At 27.1% G+C, this 25885-nt stretch overlaps 1 protein-coding gene across 4 annotated transcripts in view; it reads left to right on the top strand.

The window, feature by feature from the left end:
* The first annotated feature begins 1750 nt into the window (after window positions 1-1750).
* Window positions 1751-25885, top strand: part of LOC136988717 (actin-binding LIM protein 2-like) — an 81812-nt gene continuing 57677 nt past the window's right edge. For 2 of the 4 annotated variants that reach the window (XM_067286669.1, XM_067286670.1), the window contains exons 1-2: window positions 1752-1966; window positions 25453-25548. In XM_067286669.1, the coding sequence (XP_067142770.1) occupies window positions 1963-1966; window positions 25453-25548 (100 nt within the window). In that variant the 5' untranslated portion in view covers window positions 1752-1962. Of the gene's footprint in view, window positions 1967-25452; window positions 25549-25885 lie in introns of all 4 variants that reach the window. The other 2 variants (XM_067286671.1, XM_067286668.1) reach the window with 2 other exon arrangements.

The following is a 25885-nucleotide window of genomic DNA, read 5'->3' as shown; positions in this document are numbered from 1 at the left end:
AAGATAAACAGGCCCGATTGACATCAATTTTTTTTCGGGAAATGCAGTTCTCACCTATTTGGTCTACGGTTTTCTACGTTCAAATTTAAATTTAAACGTAAAATAACTTTATCAACAACATTATCTTCACCTGTTGGGATATATCGGTAGATAGTTTTACTTACGCATGCATAACGAATGAACTTACATTGGCCCATTTTTATATAATGGGGTTCTTTTAAAATACGCAGCCAAGTGGCAAATTACTTAGTAAAGCTAGTAAATTATTATCTTGCCAGAATTTTTTTTAATAACAAATAAGTTCTAGATAAGTAATATTAATAAGAAGAATATCAATAAACACTACACACTAATATTTTCAGGATATCTTCTACATCTTCAATGGCCGCTGCTGTGATAAAGTGTTGTCTTGCCGAGCAGCGAAAACAGCAAATTCTTCACTCGAGATAAACACTATTGTTTTGCTTTAACATATTTGTAAAGTACTTGCTATTACATCTGTGGTTCTTTCTCATCAGATAATTATGTTGTAACCTTAGTACCTTGTTATATTAAGTAATCTATTCTAATAAAACAGATAAATGTAATTAGTATCGCTGAATGATTAGAATCTGTTTTTACGTTATTTAGTTATTCCAACAAATTCACATTCGATAAGAAAACTGATTTCATATCAAAAAATTTTTGAGATTATCTTAAAATTTCTAAACCGAATTATCTAAGCAAATTACTCATCCTTAACACCGTTTTACTGTCGCAAACAAACAGTACAGCGACAGAACAGGTTTCAGATTCTGGACTGTACTCTAAAGTCTAGACAAACATGAGTGTTACAACCGCTTTATCTTCAGAAATAAGCTACATCCAAGAATAGAAAAACCTCTAGCAAAATAATATTTGCTCAGAGAAAATTAGTGGGCCTAATAACTGTTATCTTTCTGGTCAGATCGCGCAATCTGATGGAAAATGTAAACAAAACATGTGCAACATGTTGCCCAATCAATTTTCTACTAAAATAAATGACCATATTAAGTGATAGTGTTTTATTGGAGAAAAATTCCGAAAAATGGTATGTCTCATTTAAAACCTACACCTGCTACCGTCTTCGGAATCGTATTTAGCAGTTTGGCACCTACACGGATATCAGTTTGTAGGCTATATGTTTCACGTTTAATAGTTATTGAATTTAAAAAGGAAGAGGTGTATTATATATGTATCATTAAAAGACATTTAATGCTATCTCACTATTAATTATATAGTTTTTGACAATGACTTGCATATTAGCTTTGTAGAATCTCATATCTCATCATATTTGAACTCTCGGATGTTTATGTAATATTTAAAGACGTGACATATCCGCACCCTTTTACAATAAATTAACTATATATAAATAACAGATTTGAATTTCAATTTTTTTACGATTTCAAATTCATAAAAACAGTTCCTATTTTTCAATATTCGTACGAAACAAAACAATTTAGTTACTGAAAAAAGAATTTTTTTCTATAATCATTTTGTCTTATTAGTTTAATTATTGATACTAATTAATGGAAAACAGACTTAAGATTTTTATCTTTTAAGTAAAAGATTTTTTTAAACCAGAATTATTAAATTTATAACAATATCGAAAATGACATTTTTCACTGTAAGGAATTTCGTATTAAAACCTCCCGCAAAAGAAAAAAGAAAGTTGATAATTGATTTATTTTGACGTTTGATTAGATTATCTTTACGGAATTATAATTAAAACAGTTTCAAAATTATAGAACGTTCTTACATCGATTGCGTCAATTGCTGTCGGGTAAGGTTTAGCAGCGTGTGTTGCATTTGCTGTAAACGTAGTATGCACGAGGCCCACCCATCGGTGCAGGTTGTATAGACGTCCGTCTTTTGATATAATCGCAAGGACTTCTGCAACTAATACTACAAAATTAATAAAAATCAGCCATTGAAGAGGAAGAAATGGGTAAGAATTTTATATTTAAGTAGAAATCGGCGTAATTAATGCCGTACTATTATGTATATATATGCTCTTATATCCTTGTAATGGATTATTTCTTCCTGTGTTTTATGTCTTTTTCGTTTCATTGTTGTTATCGCTCATCTTAATAGAAGAAAAGTTGAAACGGATTATATTTATAAGTCTCGGATACTTTGAAAGTAGTTTTTCATCAATAACGATCTAGGCGTAGTCCTAATAAAGATGAAAGTAGGGTTATTCCATTTCGGCTTGTTAATTCGGTATTTAGGACATTTCCTTGAAAGTGTCAATGATGCAAGATTCGATCAAATTTAAATTATTACACGTTAAAATATAATCTTGTGTAACATCGTTCTTGTTTTAAATACCAAAAGCGCTATATATTAATTGCCGGTCGTACGATTTTCTTAGAAATTGATAGGAGATTAAATATTTGTATTATTCTATTATCGTCTTCGAATATCCACGCAGACGAATTACAATGACAGTTTTATCGCGATATAAAACTTCGATAAGCTCAGTAAAAGAACGTATGAACATGCCACACCTATTGCTATTAGGTGAAGCTGCTATTTAATTTTCAAACTTGTTATCAAATTAATAATATTAAGAAATACAATTAAAAGAATGTATTAAGTTGATACCAAGAAGTTGTTTTTCAATTTAATATATATATTTTTTAAATTAAAAATATGAAAAGTAAATTAATGTTTTGATTTGATAAAAAGTTTTTTAAAAACAGATTCAAAAATTTCAGTCAAACTCTGATTTTACGGAAATTTAATTTTAAATTTATCTTTTGATGCTTTGCTGAATAATAATGTAGCTTGAATTTCAGTTTTTTTTTAAATATAAATTTATAATTCTGATCATGAAAATGTATAAACATAATTCTGATTTTTTCCTTATAAATTTCGTTGGTCAACTAAGATTTATTTTTTTAATGATATATGCAAAGAGAGTAGTTAAAAGGAGAATAACAGAAAATATAAAATAGTTAAAATAAATTGTTTAATAAGTAGTTTAATTTTTTTATGTATTTAATTAAGTTGGATTGCATTTTTGCTTATTTGTCATGTATCCTGTTGAACAAATTGTTTCATTTAATTTATTTATATTTATATATTTCAAAAATATGCATAAATCCCTTTGGCTTATAAATAACATAAAAGAATTAAAAACAATTTGTTTAAATGAAAATATCTTTCAAAGATAATTTCAAATTTATTTCGAGAGAAATCGTATTAAATATAAATGTGAGAGAATTACGTTGTTAGTAATGAAAATATAACAAGTTCTTTCTTTTATTCAGTTCATTAATTAATTTAGTACAAATTAATTAACTACTCAATAAATTTCTAAGAATATAATTCTTTACAGAAGTTTATTTTTATTAAAATGAAGGAAAGAATATATCCACATTTCAAAAACACTTTTTATAGAACAATATTATAATATTTAATTATCTAATATATTAAATGTTTGGCTAGTACAGATTAGTTAAAGTAGAAGAAAATAGTAAAGTTTTAAAGATTTCATGGGATTATTACAAGTTCAGTTTCAAATTATTTTTTGATAAGAAAATATGAATATTGTCTTTAACATGAAAAACAAAAATATATTTTTGCTGTAAATATAAAATCAAAAATAAGTTATACATTTTATATTCAAAACTGCATGTGTTTATATCATGAAAGTTTGATATATTTATAACATATACAGGAAAACTTGTTGGCAAATTTAATATAAAAATTTTCCTGTAAAGTTTTTCTTGTTTTTGAATAATTTTTAATTAAAAATTGTGTTTTGATTAAATCTATACACATAGATTTATTTCATTTATTATTATAATATAATAAATGAGAAAATAGTAAAAACTCTACATATTAATGATCCAGTTGTTCAAACCTACACATTTTTAAATCCAATATCATTTATAAATTAGATTGCTTTTTTCAATATTAAATTTGTAGGGTTGTTTGATGTTTTTAGATTATATCAGAATACTATTACTATATTTAATTTTATTGTTCAAATAAAATATTTTATTCTTTTTTTATTCCTTTTTTTTAATAAGTATTTTAACGTATAATAATTGAATAAACTAAATATACAGTCAAGCAGAAAGATGTCCATTTTTTTTAAAAATACACTATTCAATTACATAATTAGTAAATTTGATTTAGTGCAGTCACCATAATGAATCCTTCATCATTGATTCTTCATCATGTTATTTACTGGAAAAAACTGCTAAGCCAGCATATTAAATAAAATACTATTTTAATGTAATCAATCACATGACAGCATGCTCTTATATAACAGTAAAAAACTTTTAAAAGAAGAGATGAAATTGGATTATTTTCTTACTTTTGTAGCTTATCTGTGTTGTTGTAAAATAACATTAATATTTAATAATCTACCTTTTTCACTTTTTTTATAATATAAATAAAATTTATAGGATTAGGTAAATAGAACTCAGGAAATTATTTTATAATAATAATAATAATAATAATAATAATTCAGTTTTATTTGTAAGATTTCATAAAATAAAAATTTAAACTTGTTAATTGAAAAAAATATACTTCAAAATATAAATATTCATTCAAGATTAAGTTTTATAAAATAAGAAATTTGATTCTGATTTACAGATAGTGATAAAAATAGTTATATTACTGGAAAATTCAATATATGAATCTGCTTAATAAGTAATAATAATATAATAAAAAACATTTTTACTGTTATGAATTGTATTTTTTAGAAGAATCCTAGAGATTAGTATGCACTTATTGGATATATAATTACATTACTAAAAATATATCACTAGAATAGTGTATTATATATCAAATAAAATGCAAAATTTTTTCAAATCATAAATTTTTGGAATTAATATCAGAAATTTTATATAGTTATAATACAGTTTCTGTTAATAAATTTCAATAAAGAAAATATCTATTAATATTCTGATATAATGATTTACTATATACTATGATGGTTTATTTACCGTAATGTAAAAGTACAGGTCAGATTATTTACTGACTTTTAGAAATGATAAATGTATTGGAATCATCAAAATGAACAATACAAAATAATTTTCAATAAATGGAAAGAAAAAATACTTGTGTATATTGAAATAAAGAAATTATTAAGTTATTGAAGTAAAAATTTTATATGAATAGTTAAAAATTACTTTTATTTAAATTTACTTTTCTTGACAAAATCAAATTAATAAATTGTTCTCTAGACTTTAGCATAAATTTAATCAAGAATGTGACACCATCATAATGTTGGGCTGCAAGTTTTTATCATATTATAACTTACATATTAATTAGGGCCTCTGAGCTTTCCATATTTGTCTTAATTTTCATCTATCTATCTCCATTCTCGAGATTAACAAAGGACAGACAATGGACAACAGTGAGAATTTATAGATCTGCAATTTGAAAATTGCAACTCAATTATCTGGAAACTTTAAAACATATATCTGATCATCTTGTGAATAATTTTAAGCAACTAATTATAGGAGTTTTTTTTTTATCTTATTTCAGTAGAAATGTGGAAATGGATTTATATATTTGTGGTTTAGACAAAAAAGAAGTATTTATTTTGAAAATACATTAAATATATAGAAGTTTAATTGTTTATTTTATAACTGTATTAAGAAAATATTTGATAATTTTTGAAAATTTGTTGTTTTAATTACACGTAAACCATGAATAAATTTCAGATTTCTCAATTATTTTTATGAAAAGCCTTTCATGTCAAATAAATGTTAATGTTTAGAAAGCTTTAAGAGACTATATCATAACATGTTATATAATAATAAACATAGATAAATTTGAACTTTTAATCAATTGATGACTGTGTATATCAATCCACATATTTCTGACTAATTGTCAGAAATGGTTTATGATGATTGTCATAGTCATTTTAATTTTTGTGCATAATGAATTTTAAAAGAAATATGTAAAATGTCACCAGCTGCTACTATAATTATATTCAAGTTCAACATTTTAAGATGATTTATAAATATAGATGAAAATTTAGTATTTGAGTTTAAAAAAATTATCACATATTTCCATAAACTATGATTTAGAAATTTGATTTTAAAAAAACTGCAGGAAATATCACAAAGCATTGGCTTCTTTTTTCGTAAGGTTCAATGTGTTCTGTTAGATAAAATCATATTCATAGAGTATATTGATGTATGTTTCATCAATAAGATCTTATAAATGACAAGAAACTGAGAAAATGTTTTTGATAGAATAAACACTAATGCAAATGATAGAAACTTTCATTGTTATCATGACTAATGTGACTCAGCATTACAACATAGATTCTGAACAGAAACAGAATTTTTTTGAATAACATTAAAAAATATATTGAAAAATTAATAAAAATACAGTCCAATCTGCTTAATTAAGAGAGCACTCTTAGGATTGCTGCATCTTGTTTCCTTATCCAGATTGCTTCCTTATCTGAAGTAACAAAATTAATAGGGGTTATTCATGGTATTCAATTTTCTTCATCTCTTCATTTCTTAAGATTGCTATATAACTTATTATACCCTTGGAAATGTTAAAATTCATTATCATATAATTTTATTGTACTTACACATTGGTTTCAATTCTTATATCATCAATTTTATCGAATAATAAGTTAATATGGTATATTTGCCATTTAGATTACTTTCACTTCTCAGAAATACAGTAGGAGGCTTAGCTGGAAAGATGTGAATGTCCTTGCTCCAAAATTTCTGAATACTCTCTAATACAGTATAAAAACAAATAAGTATATATTGCCTTAAAGTAAGATCGGAATAACCTCTGAAATTTGGTTGCTAATCACTTTTTGCATTGTCCTCTTGAGAAGAGGATGTATACATATAATCTGCACTGTTGTTCATATATATTTTATTATACTTTTTTAATATGTAATTACTTTTCATATATATATGTCCAGTAAAACCTGTTCATTATGATTCTGTAAGAAATTTTTTGAGTATGTGTTTAATTAAAAACTGATCAATGAAAGGTTTCACGAAGTCTCAACAGATATCTTAGTGTAGAGAGCCCTGTTATCAAGTGTTCTGTATGGTGATCTATCATAAGATTAAAGATGGGCCTTTATAAAATTTCCTTAGAATAATGCTTCTTTATTCAGACTGCTGAAATAAGTAACCAATGTGGTGCATATTTAAATAGATTGCTCTACTGTCTGATGCTTTGTTAACAGTGTATAACTTCACTAATGTAAAATGTATGGAAAAAAAATCAGGAACATGAGAGAGTGCTTTCTTAAGTGAACTGCTCCCTTATCCAATGTTCTGTTAAGTAGACTTTATTGTATTTAAAGAAAGAGTTAACCAAAAAATAGACAGAGTTTCTAAAAATAGACAGAAACCAGTTGTTTCTGTCTATTTTTAGAAATTTATATCATATTAATGATTTAATTTAGAGAAATATCAATATTAATTTTCATAAAATAATATTTCTTAGTAAGTATAAATCAAAATGGTGACACTGAGTCAAAAGATATTTGGGTGTTCGGCAGTGGTATGCCATCTATGGAAGCACCGCTTCCCTTGTATTTTCTAAAATATAAATACATATTGTGCGATTATTTTCATATTTTAATGTTCTTTGAATTACTTAAAATTAAGATTTTCTTATAACCACATTATGAATTTTATTAGAAATTTCTATACATGTGAAAAACAACGATAAGATTGCTGTTGTAATTCAAATATAAATTCATATATTCATATCCCAATGAAAGTGCTGTATTGTCAAATATGGGATAGCTTCCATGGCGAAAATATTTGGATCATGTAAAGCAACCAGATTGCAGGCATTTGTGCACGCACTTTACAGAGCACCAACCTCTCGCGGTTTAGCTCATGGATGCTACACACCAAAATATCATATAACACTTCCAATGATTCTGTCCAGGGCTGGTACAGCTTCCCTATCATCAAATGTCACTGCACGCCACTGGTATTCAGACACCCTCCCAATAATAATATAGTAGGTGTAGTAGGCATTAAACACCCCCAAAATTTTGCTATAAAGTTTTAATTTTCGATATTTAAATCAAGCACCTAGCATTAATTATCACGACTAAAAAATCTTAATTAACACAAGATGCATCTTACAACCAAGTAACACTGAAACTAATGGAAAAATGCTTCTATGCTCACTGTGTTGAATTCGTTTACCACATATTTAGTTTTTGAACAATGGATAAATTTGTTATTCAAACTCTGAAATGTTTACAAAGAACTTCAAGACACACTGTAAATTAAACTTACTTCTACCCCGAACCGAACAGTGCTAATATTTCCTCTCTATCTATGAAGAAAGGAAAGATAGAGAGGAAATATTAGCACTGTTCGGTTCTGAAATGTTTACATCAGAATCAGGTCCTTTGACTTTAGAGCAGGGTTCACCAAACCATGGCCCGCAAAGTCAGTTTATCTGGCCCGCCACCACACTGCCACAAATAGGAAAAATATAATTATTTATATGGAAATATCGTAGTTTGTAGATAAACTTAGTTTAATTTTTTATACATAGTAAGTATAAATGCCAGAAGTGGTCCAATCTGATTTTTGCATCTGACAATAATATAATATTTAGGAAAATCAGCAAAATAAAAAAATTCTGCAACTTTTTGAGACTTTGGATATTAGAGTGCTTTTTGTGTAAGAAGTACTTGCAATGAAGTTTCTAACAAAAGCAATTACGAGCTTGCTGCAGTGATCGTGTTTGTGTATTGATAAATAAATATGTTGGTTGTCTTTACTTTTTGTGTATTCAGTGTGCTGTATTGAACAGAATGGTTATGCAGCCCATGCTCGTCATTCTCTCAGTTATCTGGCCCATTGTGAAAAAGTTTGGTGACCCCTGCTTTAGAGAATACAATTATAAAGTTGCATTATGAATGTGATGCCAGTTGAAATGAATAGATTTTATTACTTAATAACAGTGCAGTCCATGGAACAAAATGAAAACCTGATGGCAGCACTTACTTTCACCTTGCTGCTACTAAGTCCAGAAACTTAAAATTTCAAGAAAGGTGGATTTCAAGGTACAACTGGATAAAGTATGTTGAAGCTCAGGATAGAAAATTCTGTAGTGTCTGTATGGAGGCCAAAAGTAAAAACTAGATAACTTTTTCTGCTATAGATAATGCCAGTTTTTTATCAATGGGATTCATGGTTGAAACAAAGCTTTAAAAAAATCTTCCAAACAAGAATCCAATAAATGTCAAGAAACTATCACCAAACTTGCTTGCAGTTGAAACAGTATTTTAAATGTGCTCTCTAAAATCAAGCATGAACAAATTTGTGAAAGCAAAGCAAGAAGTCCTATTAAAAATTGTGTTGTCTCTTATATCTTAGAACATAAGGATTATTGATGAGAAGTAAAACCAACAAAACATCAAACTTTAACAAATCTGAGTCTTTAGAAGTTCATGAAGACTTTTTGGCATTTTATGAAATACTAGAAACTACTGCAGAAACAGTATTTCCTATTATGAAGGACTAGTGTTGCCACCTTTACAAAATCGCTGACCCGGACGGCAGGTCAGGTTTGTTTGAACGGAAGTTCCTGACGCATGCGCAATGTCATTTTACAATGTGAAGAATAACGTGCATGCCATTCTAAATCAGTTACAATTAGGGACTAGGGACTTGCGTAGGAGTAATGTATGTAACCTAAATTAAGAAAGAAAGAACAGATAATTTATCTCCATAGAAGATATGTATGGAAGTACAGTACAAGCAAAACAAAAAAAAAAAAAACAAAAAAGGTCGAGAGGCAGGTTGCACGTCACTTGTCAGCATAAACAGAGTAGCATGGCGGAATAGCAGATGAGTTTCAATGAGTGTGAGGTCTTTCACTGTTCAAATGGTATAAATTTATAAAAATATTTGCAAAAACTTTGTTTCATCGTAACTTTACAATTTCTACAAAATTCCCAGACAAAATTAATAGTTCACCCGGACAGTAAGTCAATTCCCGGACTGTCTGGGTGAAAACCAGATGGGTGGTAACACTATGAAGGATATATTAGCTCAGTATGGAATGTCTCTAAATCAGTGTCAGGGGGACTGTGTTTTGATGGTACATCAAATGTTGCAGTCATAAAAATGGTGTTTAGTTGGGGATATGCAAGGTAGAAAATACAGCCATGTATGTAGACTGTTTTACCCATACTCTGAATCTTGTACTTCAAGATTGTGTTTCTGGAATTTCTCACTTTAGGGATACAACAAATACCACCTGGAAGTTAATTCCATTAAAGCTTTTCCTAATGACTTGTTGCATTTAAGATGATTAAAGGTGAAGAAACAGGAAATCTACAGATCGATCCCAAACTTGATGGATTGTATGAGCAAGCAGTTTGAAATAAGTTTTTAGAAACTATGTCAATTTGCTAACATTTTTCAAAGAAATTGGAAATCAGCAGCACCAACTTTTAAACTTTTAAAAATAATTTTTAGAAGTTGGTGCTGCTAAATCAAAATTTAAATGTCAGTCATATATTAAAATAAACAAATAATATTAGACTGTTAATAATAAACAAACATTACATATGTATTTTCTTAGCACAGTGTTGCCGTTGAGAACATATCACACAAGGAACACTTTCAGATGAAAAAAGTTGGTTTATTGGTGTGAACGGATATGCATTTTGGGCTTAACGCCCCTCTTCAGTCCTATTATTACATATTTATCAGCAAATTGATTACAGGTTTACAAATGTACAGAATGCATTGAAAAAAATTTGTAAACCTGTAATCAATTTGCTGATAAATATAAAATAATAGGACTGAAGAGGGGCATTAAGCCCAAAATGCATATCCATTCACACCAATAAACCAACCTTTTTCCTACAAAAGTGTTTCCTGTGTGATATGTTCTCAATGGCAACATTGTGCTAAGAAAATACATATAATAGAGAACAACAAGCAACCAAGGTTAAACATTACATATGTTACCAGAAATGTACCAAGAATAAGAGTACTTGAGTCTTTTCTGTTTTATTCCCACATTGTATTGTGTCATGTTGCATGTCATGTTCCAGTGTTTTGCTTTGCTATGTTTTGTTACAAGCTGTCATGTTGCCCTCTGGAACAATGAAAGTTAATTGCATTATGACTTCAAATAAGGAATGTAAAGTTTGTAAAAAAATTAAAATCTAAGTAAACATTATTTGTTTCTAATATTTTTGAAATATTTTTATTTTTGTATTTAATATTAGCATTAATTATTTTTAAGAAAAGATTTATTTTGAATAATTCAGTTACCTGTTGATATACAAATTAGTCTAGCAGTTCAGCATTTCAAGTTAGATGTACTGTTGAAGAAAATGATGTATTTATTCACTATTTTCAATTTGTATAAGAATGAAGATGATTTTGTTTGAATTCTGTAAGAATACGGTATATTATATTATAGGTGCATTTTTGGTATGCACCGATCAAAAGATAGTTTTGTCATTTCTTTTAGATTTGAGTTTTGTAGGCTTGAGAAATTCTTGTCATTTAAGTTTTGCCTGCAATTTTTAAATGTGAATTGGGTTAAAGTGTATCTAGGTAACCCCAATGGTGATGCTTCAGTTAGGTTGGGTTAGATTAGCCATATTTTTAGTAGATGTTTCCTTTTTTTTTCTTTTGTTCAAGAACTACCGTGAATAACTAGTGACGTTAAACACTTGGCAGCTCCCCTCCGGGAGGAGTCCGTCGGGAGCATGAACAGTTGGAAGCGCCACCATTGGGTTACCTAGGTACACTTTAACCGTGAATGGTTATTTTAAGTGAAGGAAAGTAAGTAGAATTCCTTTAAATTGTCATTCAAATAGTAATAAGTAAATGCTTTAATGTAACAAAACTAATAAAAAGTAGTTAATTGTAAGTTCTAGGATAAACATTTTGGTTAATATTGAAATAATTTTCAATTTTGATTTCTGAATAATATGCTTTAACATTACAAAATTAACAAAAGAGTACTTAATTGTAAGATTTTAGAAAATTTGTTTTGTTATTTTCAAATGAAATTTGATTTTGAATTTTCAAATAGCGTGTTTTTTCTCAACTCTGACCTGAAACAGCATTATATGATATGGTGTAACAACAGAATGTGGCACATGATGTAACGTATGGGGATAAAACAGAAAAGCATCAAGTTTTTTGCAAAATAATAACTTCTAAGAATTCATGCAAAAAATTTAGATTGAAACTTTTTAAAGCAATAAATATTTCAAATATCTATATTTTAATAATTTTTGTGAATTATTTAGTTATCAATTTTGAAGAAATTAAAACTTTAAAATATATGAATAAAAACTAAAATTTTTAAGGAAAAATGTAAATTAATGAAAATTTGGTTCTCATGTAATCATTTCAGATAAAGATTTTTTTCTTTCAGATAAAAAAAATCAACAGGCAAAATGTGGATTAATTGTCAGAGTTATAATACCAATTAAATAACTTTTGAACACCTTGATAAAATTTTCTGTTGAACAAATGAAATGACATTTGGCAATTAGATAAGAAATTACATTAAGAAAAATAAGGTGTTAATTAAAATTAATAAAAGATTCCAAAGAATTGTTAACAAAATTAGTCTGTAAAGATTTCAAAATAAACAGAAATTAATGAATTAAACAACTTTTTAATTAACTTCATAGTGATTCTATATATGTTTCATAAATTATTTTATGGATTAATAAATAACAATTTATGAAACTTGATTTTAAACACGTCATTTATAAAAATAAGTTCTGTTTTTTGTGTATTTTTTTAAATCATTAAAGAGATGTAAGAAAAGATATCATTATTTCTGTTATATCTTGATTATATTATTATTTACCTAAACTAACAATCAAAAGAATGAAATTGTTTTATAAAAATTTACTAATACTATTGAAATGTATCTATTTATTTACTAGGAAAATTATTATAGAGATATTTTGATATACTGAAAAGAGCTTGATAATTGAGTATTTAATAAAAATAAAAATTCTCATTGGATCCTGCTATGATTCATTATTTTAAAAATTGAAAAAATTAAAAATGAATGATGAGAGAACTAATTCTCCTAGAACAGCAGTGATCAACTTTGGAATGGCTAGGGTCCAGAAATCAATAAGTATGTTATAAGTAAGGCTTGGATTTTTAAAACCTAAAAACTGGCAAAATTTGCAGATATTAAAGTCCTAAAAACCTAAAAATATGACCTAAAAATTTCAGAAAATAAGTATTAACTGAGATTAATTCAGATTTCCTTTAATCTCATACAGTGTTTTAATTATCATTTTCATACATGACATTGTTAGACTTCACAATTGCACTGTATTACCATGTGACTATGTAAATTTTTGATCTTGAAAGATCAACAGTTGACTACCAGTAGAACTTTGTATCTCCTGAACAATCCACTTCACATGTCGTCATGGGTACACACTTGAAGGGGCTGATGTCACTGCTTGAGAGCTTGGGTTTGTCCTCTTCAAATATAGCTACTTATCCATCAAAAATGGCTTCAATTTTCTTTATTCTATTAAACCCCTAGTTTGTTGAATGATCTTTTTCAAGCTTTCTAGAAATGATCTTTGCTACTGGACCATTGGCTTGAGGTAGCTCTGTCTGGGTATTAGCTACAATCTTGAGGCCCTTGCACAGTTGAATCTGTTCAGTTTCCAACTGTGTAATTGCAATCAACAGTCTTCCAAACTGAGATTTAAGATTTGCTTTTCTAAAAAATTGTATAGTTATATTTCTCACAAAGTTGGGCTATCTGTCTTAAAGTATACAATTGATTGATTGTTTTATTCAATTACAGTAACATGACATATGGGCAATTTGCCGAGGGGAATATCTCCCAGGAAGTCTTTTATAGGAAACTGGCTCCTATTTAGGGGTTACTAACATGAAGAAAACCTGGAAAACTCCATGTGGCAAGTCTGTTGGCCAGATGTAAACCTATCAGTGTTCAGTGATTTTATCCACTGGGCCACTAGTGGGCATATACAATTGAAGGTACAGGTAACCCCCATATAACATGGGAGTTATGTTTTAAAAAATTGCAGTGTTATGCAAATTCGTGTTATGCGAAACAAAGAACTAGTATGAAAAGGGGGGTTACATTCAAAAAATTAAAAAACATGCTATTATATTTTCATAATTAAGATAAATATCTTTATTAAAATTTTTTAAGAAGTGATACATATTAATATAAATTAAACAACACCAAAAGCTGAAGCATCAAGATCTGGCAACACAGAAACAAGTTTTGAGAAAGACCATGTGTATTGACAGAAGGTGAGAAAAGAAAATTTACATACTGTGCTTAAGTACTAATAGTTCACGAAAATTTTGCATGAAAATCTGATAGTACGTACGCACTCAAATGAAAAATGTCAAATGAGGTATCTTTCACACTTTAAAGCCTTTATGTTTACTGAACTGTTGTACAGAGATTTCCCTAATTTCAAATTAGATAAAGTTTGCTTTTAATAGTTTTTATTACATTTCATGTTGTACGCGGGTTTTACCCAATTCTTGAACTGTGTTAGAGTGAATCTGTGCTATAAAAGCACCGTGTTATATGGGGATGTTCCCAATTCTCAAACTGTGTTAGAGTGAATTTGTTGTATAGAAGTGCCATGTTATACGGGAATTACCTGTATATGAAATTTAAAAAATGTTAGCATTTACTGAAAGTAGAAATGAAGGTTCCATCCTTATAGGTCTCCCTTTCAAAAACATGTGCCAAAACTTCTATTATTTTAAACTGGCCCTTTATATTTACCCTTAAAACACTAGAACTCTATGAGCCTTAAGAAATGGCTTGTGGGCCAGATCCTGCCATGGTACCACCAATTGTAGCCATCACTGATTTAGAATATTGAGTTGATTCATAAAATTTAAGTTTTAATAATGATCAACAACAACAAAAGAATGATGCTATCAAAACATTACACGGTATTTTTGATATTTAGTTTTAGCAGACATTAAGCAGACTTTAAAATAGACATATTAATATTTTTTTTGATAACAGATAAATGTTGAGAAAGTTTTGCAGAAGAGAGAGAATTTTTTTTTGAGTGAATTTGTATAGAAAACATTAGTAAATTATACAATAACAAAATTATTTAAACTTGTATTTTGCTTTTCTCTTAAATGTGATTTAAGAATATATGAATCTTAATTAATGACTTGAAACCATGTCGTGCTTGATTCTTGTTGACTATGAACACAATATAGTGCTTTCGATGATCACTTGGCTTTTAACAGGGAGAAGAAAAGCCAAGTGATCGTTGAAAGCACTATATTGTGTTCGTAGTCAATATATGAATCTATTTATATTTTTTTAAATTTTTTTAAAGTGCTTCACAAATTTTACTACATTATATATATATATATAAACTCAATACATGTAATATTTTGTTATAACCAACCCAAATTCCAAATTGTTTCTGTAGAATAAATATAAAAATAATAAATGACATATATCCTAGATGTCTGCAAATTAAGGTCAAATAAAACAAAATTAATGTCACTCATATTATAAAGAAAACAGTTGGATGGCTGAGCAATTGCAGTCTCAGCCTACTGCTCTGGGGGGGTCCAAGAGTGATCTGGACAGGTTTGAAAAACCCCAGGAATTTTTTGAGATGGTCCATCTCTTATATGTTGAACCTCATCCCTCATTGTGTGGTCTGACTAAACCCACAATGTGCTTGATAAAAGACCCTCTTAGTATGTACAGAGTGAAAGGAATAAAATAAATATAGTATAAAAAGAGACATTTTAAGATTTAAATTTAAAATATCTTTATTTTGTACAAAAATAATAATATCTTAATTTAATTTTCAATAACCTGTTTCTTATCTATGAGAAATTGGCTAACAGTTTTGGAATGTTCAATTATACTATAAAATAATGAAATCTTACTAATAAGGCAAAAGTGTTTTTTGATATATTTTTAACTAAATATAAAAAAATAATAATAGTTTATAAATAATTGGATAGCAAACTTTTAAAAATAAAAGATATATAAATTGAAATACAGTAATTCCGATTTTTATACAAATTTAAATTTATTTTTATTTAACCATATAAAATCTAGGAACAATTTTTTAATAACTGATATTCAGTGCTAATTTTAGAACAATTATTTGTTTTATTTCAATGTGTATAATTGATATTTTTATGCAAATACAATTAATGTTATAATAAATAGTTTTGATTTAAAATGGTTTTGTTCCTAATGATTATGTTGGAGTTATGAAGATGTATTTAAAATGTTATAATAAATATTTTTACCAAGCTATATTAAGGCTAATTAATAATATTAAGAAAGCAATTTGGCTAGAGGTAGATGGTTAAGCCATCATCTCATGATAAATTTATCAAATTAATTTAATTAACCTTAATATAACCCAATAAAAATTCTGCAGATAGTTTGGTATTACTAATGTATCAGGTTATGTATGTATTTATATAATAAATGTCTAATTTTGTGAAATATTTTCTATAAATGCAATATAATTTTAAAAATGGACACAAAATTATTTTCAAATATATGCTCTTAAAAATGTATATTTTACAACCATCTTTTTCTTATTATGGTATATGAAGTAGAACTTTTATGAACTGTTAGTATCTTATTACATCTGGTTACGCTTAACAGTTTTGGTCACTGATCATGAACCTGATAGGCTTTGATAGTACAGCATTGAAAAATTCAGATTTTGGTTTAATTATTAAATGATTATGATTTTGGTTTATTAAATGAAAGTTAATAATTAAATTATCTGGAAATGTTTTCATTTAAAAGAAAATAGCATTAGTTGATATTTTTTGTTGAAATTAATTATTGAAATATTTATGTTCAGTTTTTTATGTAGAAACAAAAAAGATTATCTGGTTCAATTTAATTAGTCTCTTTTGACAGAAATTTTAATTAAGTGGAAAGGTTTAAATATTTTTTTTTTCATCCTGATCAAATGTGATATTTTAACTATAAAAATGTTTTAACATTGAATATTTGAAACTGTACTAAGTATAATTTTAAACATTAAATTTTAAAATGTGTAACAATATAAAAATTATTGATTTATATTTCTTAGAATTAGTATAGTTGTAATTACATAAAAATATGAAAATACCACTCCTTTTATATAGTTTTATATATTAAGTACTTTTTTTAATGATTAAAATATATTTTATAAAATATCTGCATTAGTCATAATAATTGGTTTGGTTGCTATTAGCATAATTTTCTTTTCTTATTATCTTTTGTGCCAATTAATCTCTGACTTACATCAATTTTGCAATTATACTTTCTAATAAAATATGCAAATTATAATTACAATAAAATTTATGTAATGTTTTATTTAATTATTTTTTTAATTTTATTGTAATGTATTAATCCAAACTTCATTATTTTATCAAAAATTGCTGAAATTCACTGGATTACAGTTCAAATAATTAAATATGTAATGATTAAAGAATTTCATTACAAATACTTCTAGATCTGTCACTCTCTTCTAAAAAGAAAAACAAAAACTGATTTTTGATATTGAGCTTGGTGATAAAAAAAAAATAGTTACATTTTCAAGCACTTTTGTTAATTATAATTATTTATAAATTAATTATAATTGAATTCAATATATTTTATTATTAAAATAAGAAATTAAAAAATCTTGAAATAGTTTTGTTGCCAAAATATTAAATTTTATATTGCTCAAATAAAATCACAAAAAAAAAAAGATCTAAAACAAAGACTAGAGAGATCAATCTTCATACTGAACAAAGCAAAATAAGAAATATATTCTAAAGAAGCAAGTAACAAATGAAAAATTTAGTAAGCTTTATCATAATAATGAATCAATTAAAATTTGACAATAAACAATATACACACACCAAAATCCAGCAAGAAAAAAAAATAGATGAAAGTAAACATTTTCATCCATGTTGAATGGACATCATCAGGCTAATGGTTAGCCTGATGATGATTTTGGTTGTATGTATAGTATTTCTTTACATATATACAGTTTAACTAGTTGAAAAAAAATTGACAAATGAAATAAATGCGTAACATAAAGCAGCCTTGAAAACATTTAAAAAGTTAAAATTTTTAATTTAAGGTTTCTTTTGTTTTTATTTCTTGATTTGGAAATTATTTTTAAAGATATAATTTTAGAATGAAATGTAAAAAAAAATATACAGAATTAATAATTGTAAGAAGAGATAAGCATATTGATACATTTAATTTAAATAAAAAAGTTACTAATAGAAATAATATTAAAATGAAAATTTAGACAGTTTCTGGTGAAATTTTTTAACTGCAGGAAAAGTATTTTCAATCAAATACAGGAAATGCTCTGGAAGAGCAATATTCTGTTTGTACTTTGGAAATTTTTATAACAATATTTGGTTAATGTTACCTATGGTAGTGAACTCGGCAACAGGGAAATTTTAGAGAGCGACGGGGAAATTCTAGACTGCAATGGGGAAATTTTTTCCCCCTACATTCAAGATGGCGATGGGGAATTTGTCGGGATTTCGTTATCAATTAATGAAATCCGTAGAGGGCGCTTCGATCCGTAGAATCGCGATTGATCGGAAGTATGCAAATTTTTCCCCTGAGAGTGGAGTAGGCGTGTTGTCGTGCAAAAAGATTTTCTTGAGTTTTTGTTACTTTTGGAATTTTTCTATTACAAGGTAATTAATAATAATTTTAATTTACATTGTGAATTTAAGCACTTGGAATAAATTTATTGACAAATTTGCTAAGCGTATTCTGCAATTTTTGGAATAGATATTTCACAAGTTTGTCGTGTCGAGTTGCAATTTGGAGTCGGACAAATTTTGGAAAGAGTGTACTGGGTGACGTTTTTATCAGTTAATAGAAGCAGAGTCTTCCGAATTAGGATTAGACGAAAGAATTGATGGCAGACCGAAATTTGCCGTAAAACTGGGCCTCCAACACACCGAGGAACTTTGCCAGAAATGTGGCCAAACATGCAAATCGAGTTATCGCAGTGACCGGAAATCATGCGTGATGCGTTGCCGAAAATGCTGGAAGTTCGGCTCTCAAAGGAACGTTCAAAGGAAATGTGGCAATATGTCATTGGCGAATCTTTTGACATTCATACGGCACTATCTTGGTTTAGAGTGCACGATGAGTATTTCGGCAGTTTCCTCGGGTGTTTCTAAAAAGGCAGGCATACACTGATTGAATACATCCCGGTCACGGAAAAATACCTAGTTGGAAAGAACCAGAGACTATTCCGGCTGCTCCCGCGCCTAATGTCAGCAAGAAAGACAAAAAAGCAAAAGAAAACACAAGACAAAGGTGAAACAAAAGAGAAAAAAGTGTTAAAACGAAAGGGGGAAAAGGAGCATCGTCATGTACCGGAGAGTCTAGTTTCGTTGACGGGAAACGTGGAAAAATGGGAAAAGCTCAGAAACAAAGTGAGTTATCCTATTTTTTTTAATTTGTATTTTTTAGAATTGTAAGCATAGAACATAGGGTAGAAATAATCTCCCCTTCGCCGTCTAAATGTAAGGTAGAAAGAAAAATTCCCCGTCGCCACGTGTAATGTAGGGTGGGAAAAAAAATCCCTGTCGCCGTCTAGATTGTAGGGTAGAAAAATTTCCCCGTTGCCAAGTTCGCTACCATAGGTAACATTAACCCAATATTTTTATGAAATAGTAATTTTATGCAGAGGATATTAAATATTTAGCTATTGAAATTAAATTAGAAAAGTTAAAATATTATTTATTTTATAAAATTTGTATTGATAAATTTCTAACTTATTATTAAAGAAAATAAAGATCAAAGTCTATCAATTAAAATATTATAAGCTGGTTTGGAAATTATGTTTACATCTTAGTTTGATATTTTGGATTATGCATAGATTGAACAATGCTCATGAAGTCATGATTCTCTCAAAACTACTATTACATTACTACGTACTCTAATGTTAAATGTATGAAAATATCAGCATTTTATTTTAAAAAGTTTTGGAAATGAAATTCTCTTATTACATTCAATGCAAAATTTCCAAAATGTTGTTAATGGTCTTCTAAAAATTTATCACATAAAAACAACATTAAAAACAAAATGATATTTAGTTTTAATTAAAATTTGCTAGAAAGAAAATACTGTAATGAATTTCTTCAGACATTTAAATTACAGAACATAGAATATATAGTATACAAAATGTTTAAAAACCATATTCATCCAAATTAAATGGTGTTTTTAAGGTTGTTATGTTTTTTATAATTTGTACCTTAAAGTTTATCTATATATATAAAAACGAATGTATGTCTGTCTGTGTGTGTGTGTGTTGTGTGTGTGTGTGTGTTTGTCCTTCATGCATTACCACACCATTTATCCGATTGCCATGAAACTTTGGGAAGTTGTTTAATACATTCCCGCAAAGGTTTGTGGCATATGTGAAGATCACCATTTCCCCCCTTTCAAAAATATATTTATATATGGATTAAGGCTTTTATGTCCAACAGATGGCGCTAACTTCAGACGACCTAAGTTTGCTTTTCTGTGAGGCATTATGCTTTTCTGTGAGAATGGACCTAAGCAGATCATTTTCTACCTATCTATATAAATAAAATACAACGTTTGTTTGTTCCTACCGATTCCTTTGAAATTTTGACACAACGTTGCATTCGAATATGCACGTGTTTTTATATAATATACATGTCGAAATTCTCCCTATGGGGGGAGATGGACGGGATTAAGGCTTACCGTGAAGAACTCGGCTTTTATTTATACAATTTTACATGCGGTTTTTTGCGTTTTTAATTGCGTTTTAATAGGTGACGTCAACAGAATATACACTAAAAAGGGATTTTTTGAAATTCCCCCCACGGGGGAAGTGTTACACATTTATAATAGATACATTTTGAGCCACAACAACGCATGGCCAGGTCAGCTAGTAATATATAAAAACAACAATATAGATATATAATATAGTAATAATTAATGTACTTTAAAAAAATAATTGTTACGATGGTAATCATCTGACATCAGTGGTGTAGTGTGGGAGTCAGCTGCCCAGGGTGAAGGAAAATTTCGCCGCCTCCTTATTTAGGTATCTCAATTTAAAAGACTAAAATATACAGTAATTCTAAAGAACTTTTCGGCAAGAACAATCATCATTATTGTGTATTGTACAGGTTACAAATAAAAAAGTCATGTATATATGTTTTGCAATATAATAATCACATTTATTACAAAAATTTTTACAAGATATTATTATTATTTATTGTGAAATTTTGCCGCCCCCTGAAAGTGCTGCCCGGGGCGGGCCGCCCCTGCCACTCCCATTACGCTACACCACTGTCTGACATAGTAACAAAAGAAACAATTTTAACATTGCTTGATTTTTGCAAAAAAACTTTTATTAGGTAGATTGGTGAATTATCTCCATAATGAAACATTTTGGAGAGTTAATTAGATTATCTTCTGATTTTCTGTTACTATAAGGAAGGATTGAATTATTATCTTAAATTTATGTAAAAAAACACCATCTAACTTTTTAAAGGATACTCATTTTTTTTGTAAATTATCATTACAATACTATAAAAAACTAATGAGGAAAGTTATATCAAACACTATTTCCAATATTGTTAGAATCAAGGAAAGCAATATATTTTTGCCACATAAATATAACATATAACAAAAAGAAAATATATAGTCTCATCTTATATACATTTATCTGTTTTAATTCTGGGTCAGTTTGCATCTTCTTAAGCTTTTTATTTGTTCTCCTTCATATGTATATTTTTATATTTACTGAATCATTATATTATATTCCAAACTGTTTTATTTTGAAAAAAAATTGAAAAACAGATGTTTTTAAAATTCCATCTTTTTCTTATTAATTTCTGAGATTTTCTTAAGCACTTTCTAGCATAGATAATTTACAATTTTACCTTCACCTGAAATAATTGCATTTTTGTCTAATTGCACAACTGTAGATTACAAATAATTTTTTAATAACCTTGAGTTTTGTGAGACAACATTTTGAAACTGAGACAATTACTGACAATGTTAATAAAATTTTTAATGTGATTAAGAAAAACTTTTAGCATTTTTTTATATATTTCTGTATGGAAAATTATATTTAGAATCAGAAGAATTACATCTAATTGCTCTTTTTTGTTGACCTAATAGTGATAGTAATGAAAGGATAAAAATACTGAATAAAGTAATTTTATTGTATTTACTATTAATAGGTTTCTGAAATTAAATACAAAATAAGAATTTAAAAAAAAAAGATTTGAAAAATAAAATTTTGAAAATGTAATCTTGGAATATTCTTTCCACACTTCATATTTGCTTTAACAGTTTTATTTCTATGACTTAAGATAAGACATAAAACTATAAAAATTTTATCAAATGTGTAATATAAATTTTCACTTCAAGTAAGATAATTGTCAATATTAAATAATTTTATGTAAGTTAATTTCGTAATTTGTATATTAAATTAACTTTAATTAAAATGCATTTAAAAAAAAAAAATATATTGTTGAAATATATTTAAGTTTATTAATATTAAAGTTGATTGTATAAAAGTGTTGTTAATTATACTTTACTATAATTCCTTATACTACAAAAAAATTACAAAGGTCATCTTAATAAAAATATTTATGTAATGACTCTGAACTGATAACAAAATAATTTCATTAATCTAACTAATGTTATCTTAAATATAATTATATAGTCTTGATAAAATATGTTAAAAATAACTATTATTAATTATTGTAATTAAATTTTCAATATTTTAATTTAAAAAATGAAATTTAAATAAACAAATGTGAATGTTAAAGCAATAAAAAATTGAAAATGAATTAATATATATTCTACATAGCTTTAATGAAACCATTTGTAAAACTGAGGTTGGATTCCTATATGATGATTAATTTCATTGTAAATCATTTATTAATCATTTTTTTATTTTATGAAAATGAAGGACATTTTGAGAATTATTACTTTTAACATCATTATTTTTATTGTTGAATTCTTGCCAAAATGTTTAACATACTAATATCATATAGCAACATATTAGATGAGTTAAAACTACTCAAAAGTAAAATCCTTGTTAAACTTGTTTTCACATGCCAAGGTTTACTGTTTTTTTTAATCTAAATCATCAAACAACTTGTAAGCTAACAGTATAGAATCTGTCATAGCAATTTGACAAATCATGAAATGATTAATACTATCTGAAAAACTAATTTTACAATCATGATTTATGAGCTTGTTGCATCAAATGTTTAAATATTCTGTCAAAAGAATGTAACTTAAAATAATTGTCTCAGTTATGAATTGTTAAAATTTGAAAAAATTATTTTCTTAAAAAGTATTGATACATTGTGAATTAGAATTTAATATAATGCAACTTAAAATTTAAATGTTTCAGTAACATTTTTGCTTCTGGAAAAAATATTTACAATTTCCTATGCCATCTCTCTCCAGAAACAGTTTTATTTATTATTATGTTTTAATTTAGATAGAAAAATATAAAAAAAGAATTTACTGTAATTTTTCTTGTATGAAATCATATCTCTATAAGATTTTATATGAATAGATATCTTTATTTTTCAATAAAGAAGTTATTATTTGATTGATTTTTTTAATTATATAATATATAATTATATTATTGGAAAACCTTTCTTAATTAAAAATATGTAAAACATTTAAAACATTATAAAATATTAATTTTAATTGTACTGATATTAATAAAATATAAGTACAACTCTATTAATTATTAATAGATATATTTATTGATTTTATTCTAATAAATATTTTAATTGATTTATTGTAATAATCTGATAACAAAATCTATTAATTCTGATTGTTTTTTTATGAAGAAATTTGAATAAAAACTTGCAGTTTCTCTACCTATCCAAAGCCAAAGATATTATTTTATATAACATGTAGTAAAAGTTACATAAATATGTTATATATACAGGTAACCCCCGTATAACATGGAAGTTACATTCCAAAAAATTGCTGTGTTATGTGAATCCGTGTTATACAAAACAAAGAACTAGTGCAAAAAGGGGGGTTAGGTTCCAAAAATTAAAAAACATGCTGTTAAATCCTTCTTTAAATCGGATTTATTATTCACAAGTCGAAAGGCCAGATGCAGGCAGGCATCGGGGCATACAAAATTATAAATAAAAATAATAATATAATGAATATTATACTGTAAAAATATAAAATAAATATAAAATAATTTATATTGTTAATTTAAATTAATTTAAATAGTAGCCAGGGGCACCCCTAGTGGCCATTTTTGGGATAAAGTGATAGAATCCGGTTGTTCAGCTTTATATAGTAGATTTTTTCATGGGTAAAATACTTATTTATTATTTAAGTAAATATTTTACCAGAGGATTATTCATCCTATATGATGATCTCAGCACGAGCATCATCAACTGGTAACAGTTTTTATTACATTTCATGCTGTACTGTACGAATGTTTTACCTAATTCCCGAACCGTGTTAGAGTGAACCCGTGTTATACGGGGGATGTTCCCAATTCTCGAACCATATTAGAGTGAATCCATGTTATAGAAGTGCCGTGTTATACGGGGGGTTACCTGTATATATGCAAATATTCATATTTATTACTTAAACATAATTACAATCTTAAAGAACCTTTACTTCTGGTAACAAAATGTTTAATAAATCATCCAATGAATGCTTTCGACCTTACCCAAAGTCTGCTTCACAGGGGTTGCCTTATATGTATATGGCAAATTTGCATATTTGCAACTGTTAAGGCTCTGTTTATTTTATGTGTTCCAAATTTTTAAATTTAATGTTCAAAAATGTTCTATTTCAAGCATTCTGATTTTAGAATTTGTTGTTCTCTAACCTGAAGCAGATCTTGGGTAGGTCAAAAGCATTCATTGGACAATTTATCAAATGTTTTGTTACTGGAAGTAAAGGTTCTTTAGGGTTGTCATTAGTACTGCTAATTAAGTTAGAAGATATCTTTTAACATAATTTCAAACAATTAGTTTTATTAAATTTGTAAGATTTAACATTCTACTTAAATATTAAAAATTATTGTGTTTTTGTGCTTATAACTCACAGTGGAGTATAACATGCAATGGTGTATATTCTGCAGAAAATTGCTAGAACAAAAATAAAATATTTTCATAACCCACTCATCATTATACACTGTTCCTATAATAGAAGTCATTGATCTATAGGTAGAAGTTTATGATTAAAATTCAAAATTTCATATATAACCCATCCCATCACATAACTTGCACCCCTTCAAATTCTTATAATTATATAATTATATTTTAAATACAAATAATCCACAGATTATATGCATGAAAATAAAGTGTTTATTTTTTAAGAATTATATATATTATAAATTAATATAATGTTCAATTAATTTTATAGGAAAAGTTATTTGTGAAGTTTGCAAGAAAAAATGCAGTGGGAATGCATTACGGGTTCAAGACAGATATTTTCACATTGAATGTTTTAAATGTACAGGTAAATTTTATTAAGTTTAAATATTTCTTTTTCTCTTTATAAAGTAACTTTTATATAAACATCATTAAGTTTGATGTATTAATAATAAACCAAATGACTCCATAATTAATTGGGCTATTTTTCACTACTATTAATAATTAGATATTAAGTAATTAGATATTAGAGATAGATATTAGATATCATCTCTTATTGAAATTAATAATTATAATAATTTAATATTTATTAAATAATTTTAGAATAATCTGAAAGAAAATTAATTATGGTGATCGTTTGGTGTACAAAGAAACTTTTGAAGCAGTTACAAATTAATTGAAATATAGCCTATAATGATAGAAAT

The sequence above is a fragment of the Centruroides vittatus genome, unplaced genomic scaffold (genome assembly GCF_030686945.1).
Source record: "Centruroides vittatus isolate TY-2023 unplaced genomic scaffold, ASM3068694v2 scaffold_386, whole genome shotgun sequence".
NCBI lineage: Eukaryota > Metazoa > Arthropoda > Arachnida > Scorpiones > Buthidae > Centruroides > Centruroides vittatus.
Note: the sequence above shows the minus strand (reverse complement) of the source record. Positions and strands in the feature narration are given on the sequence as shown.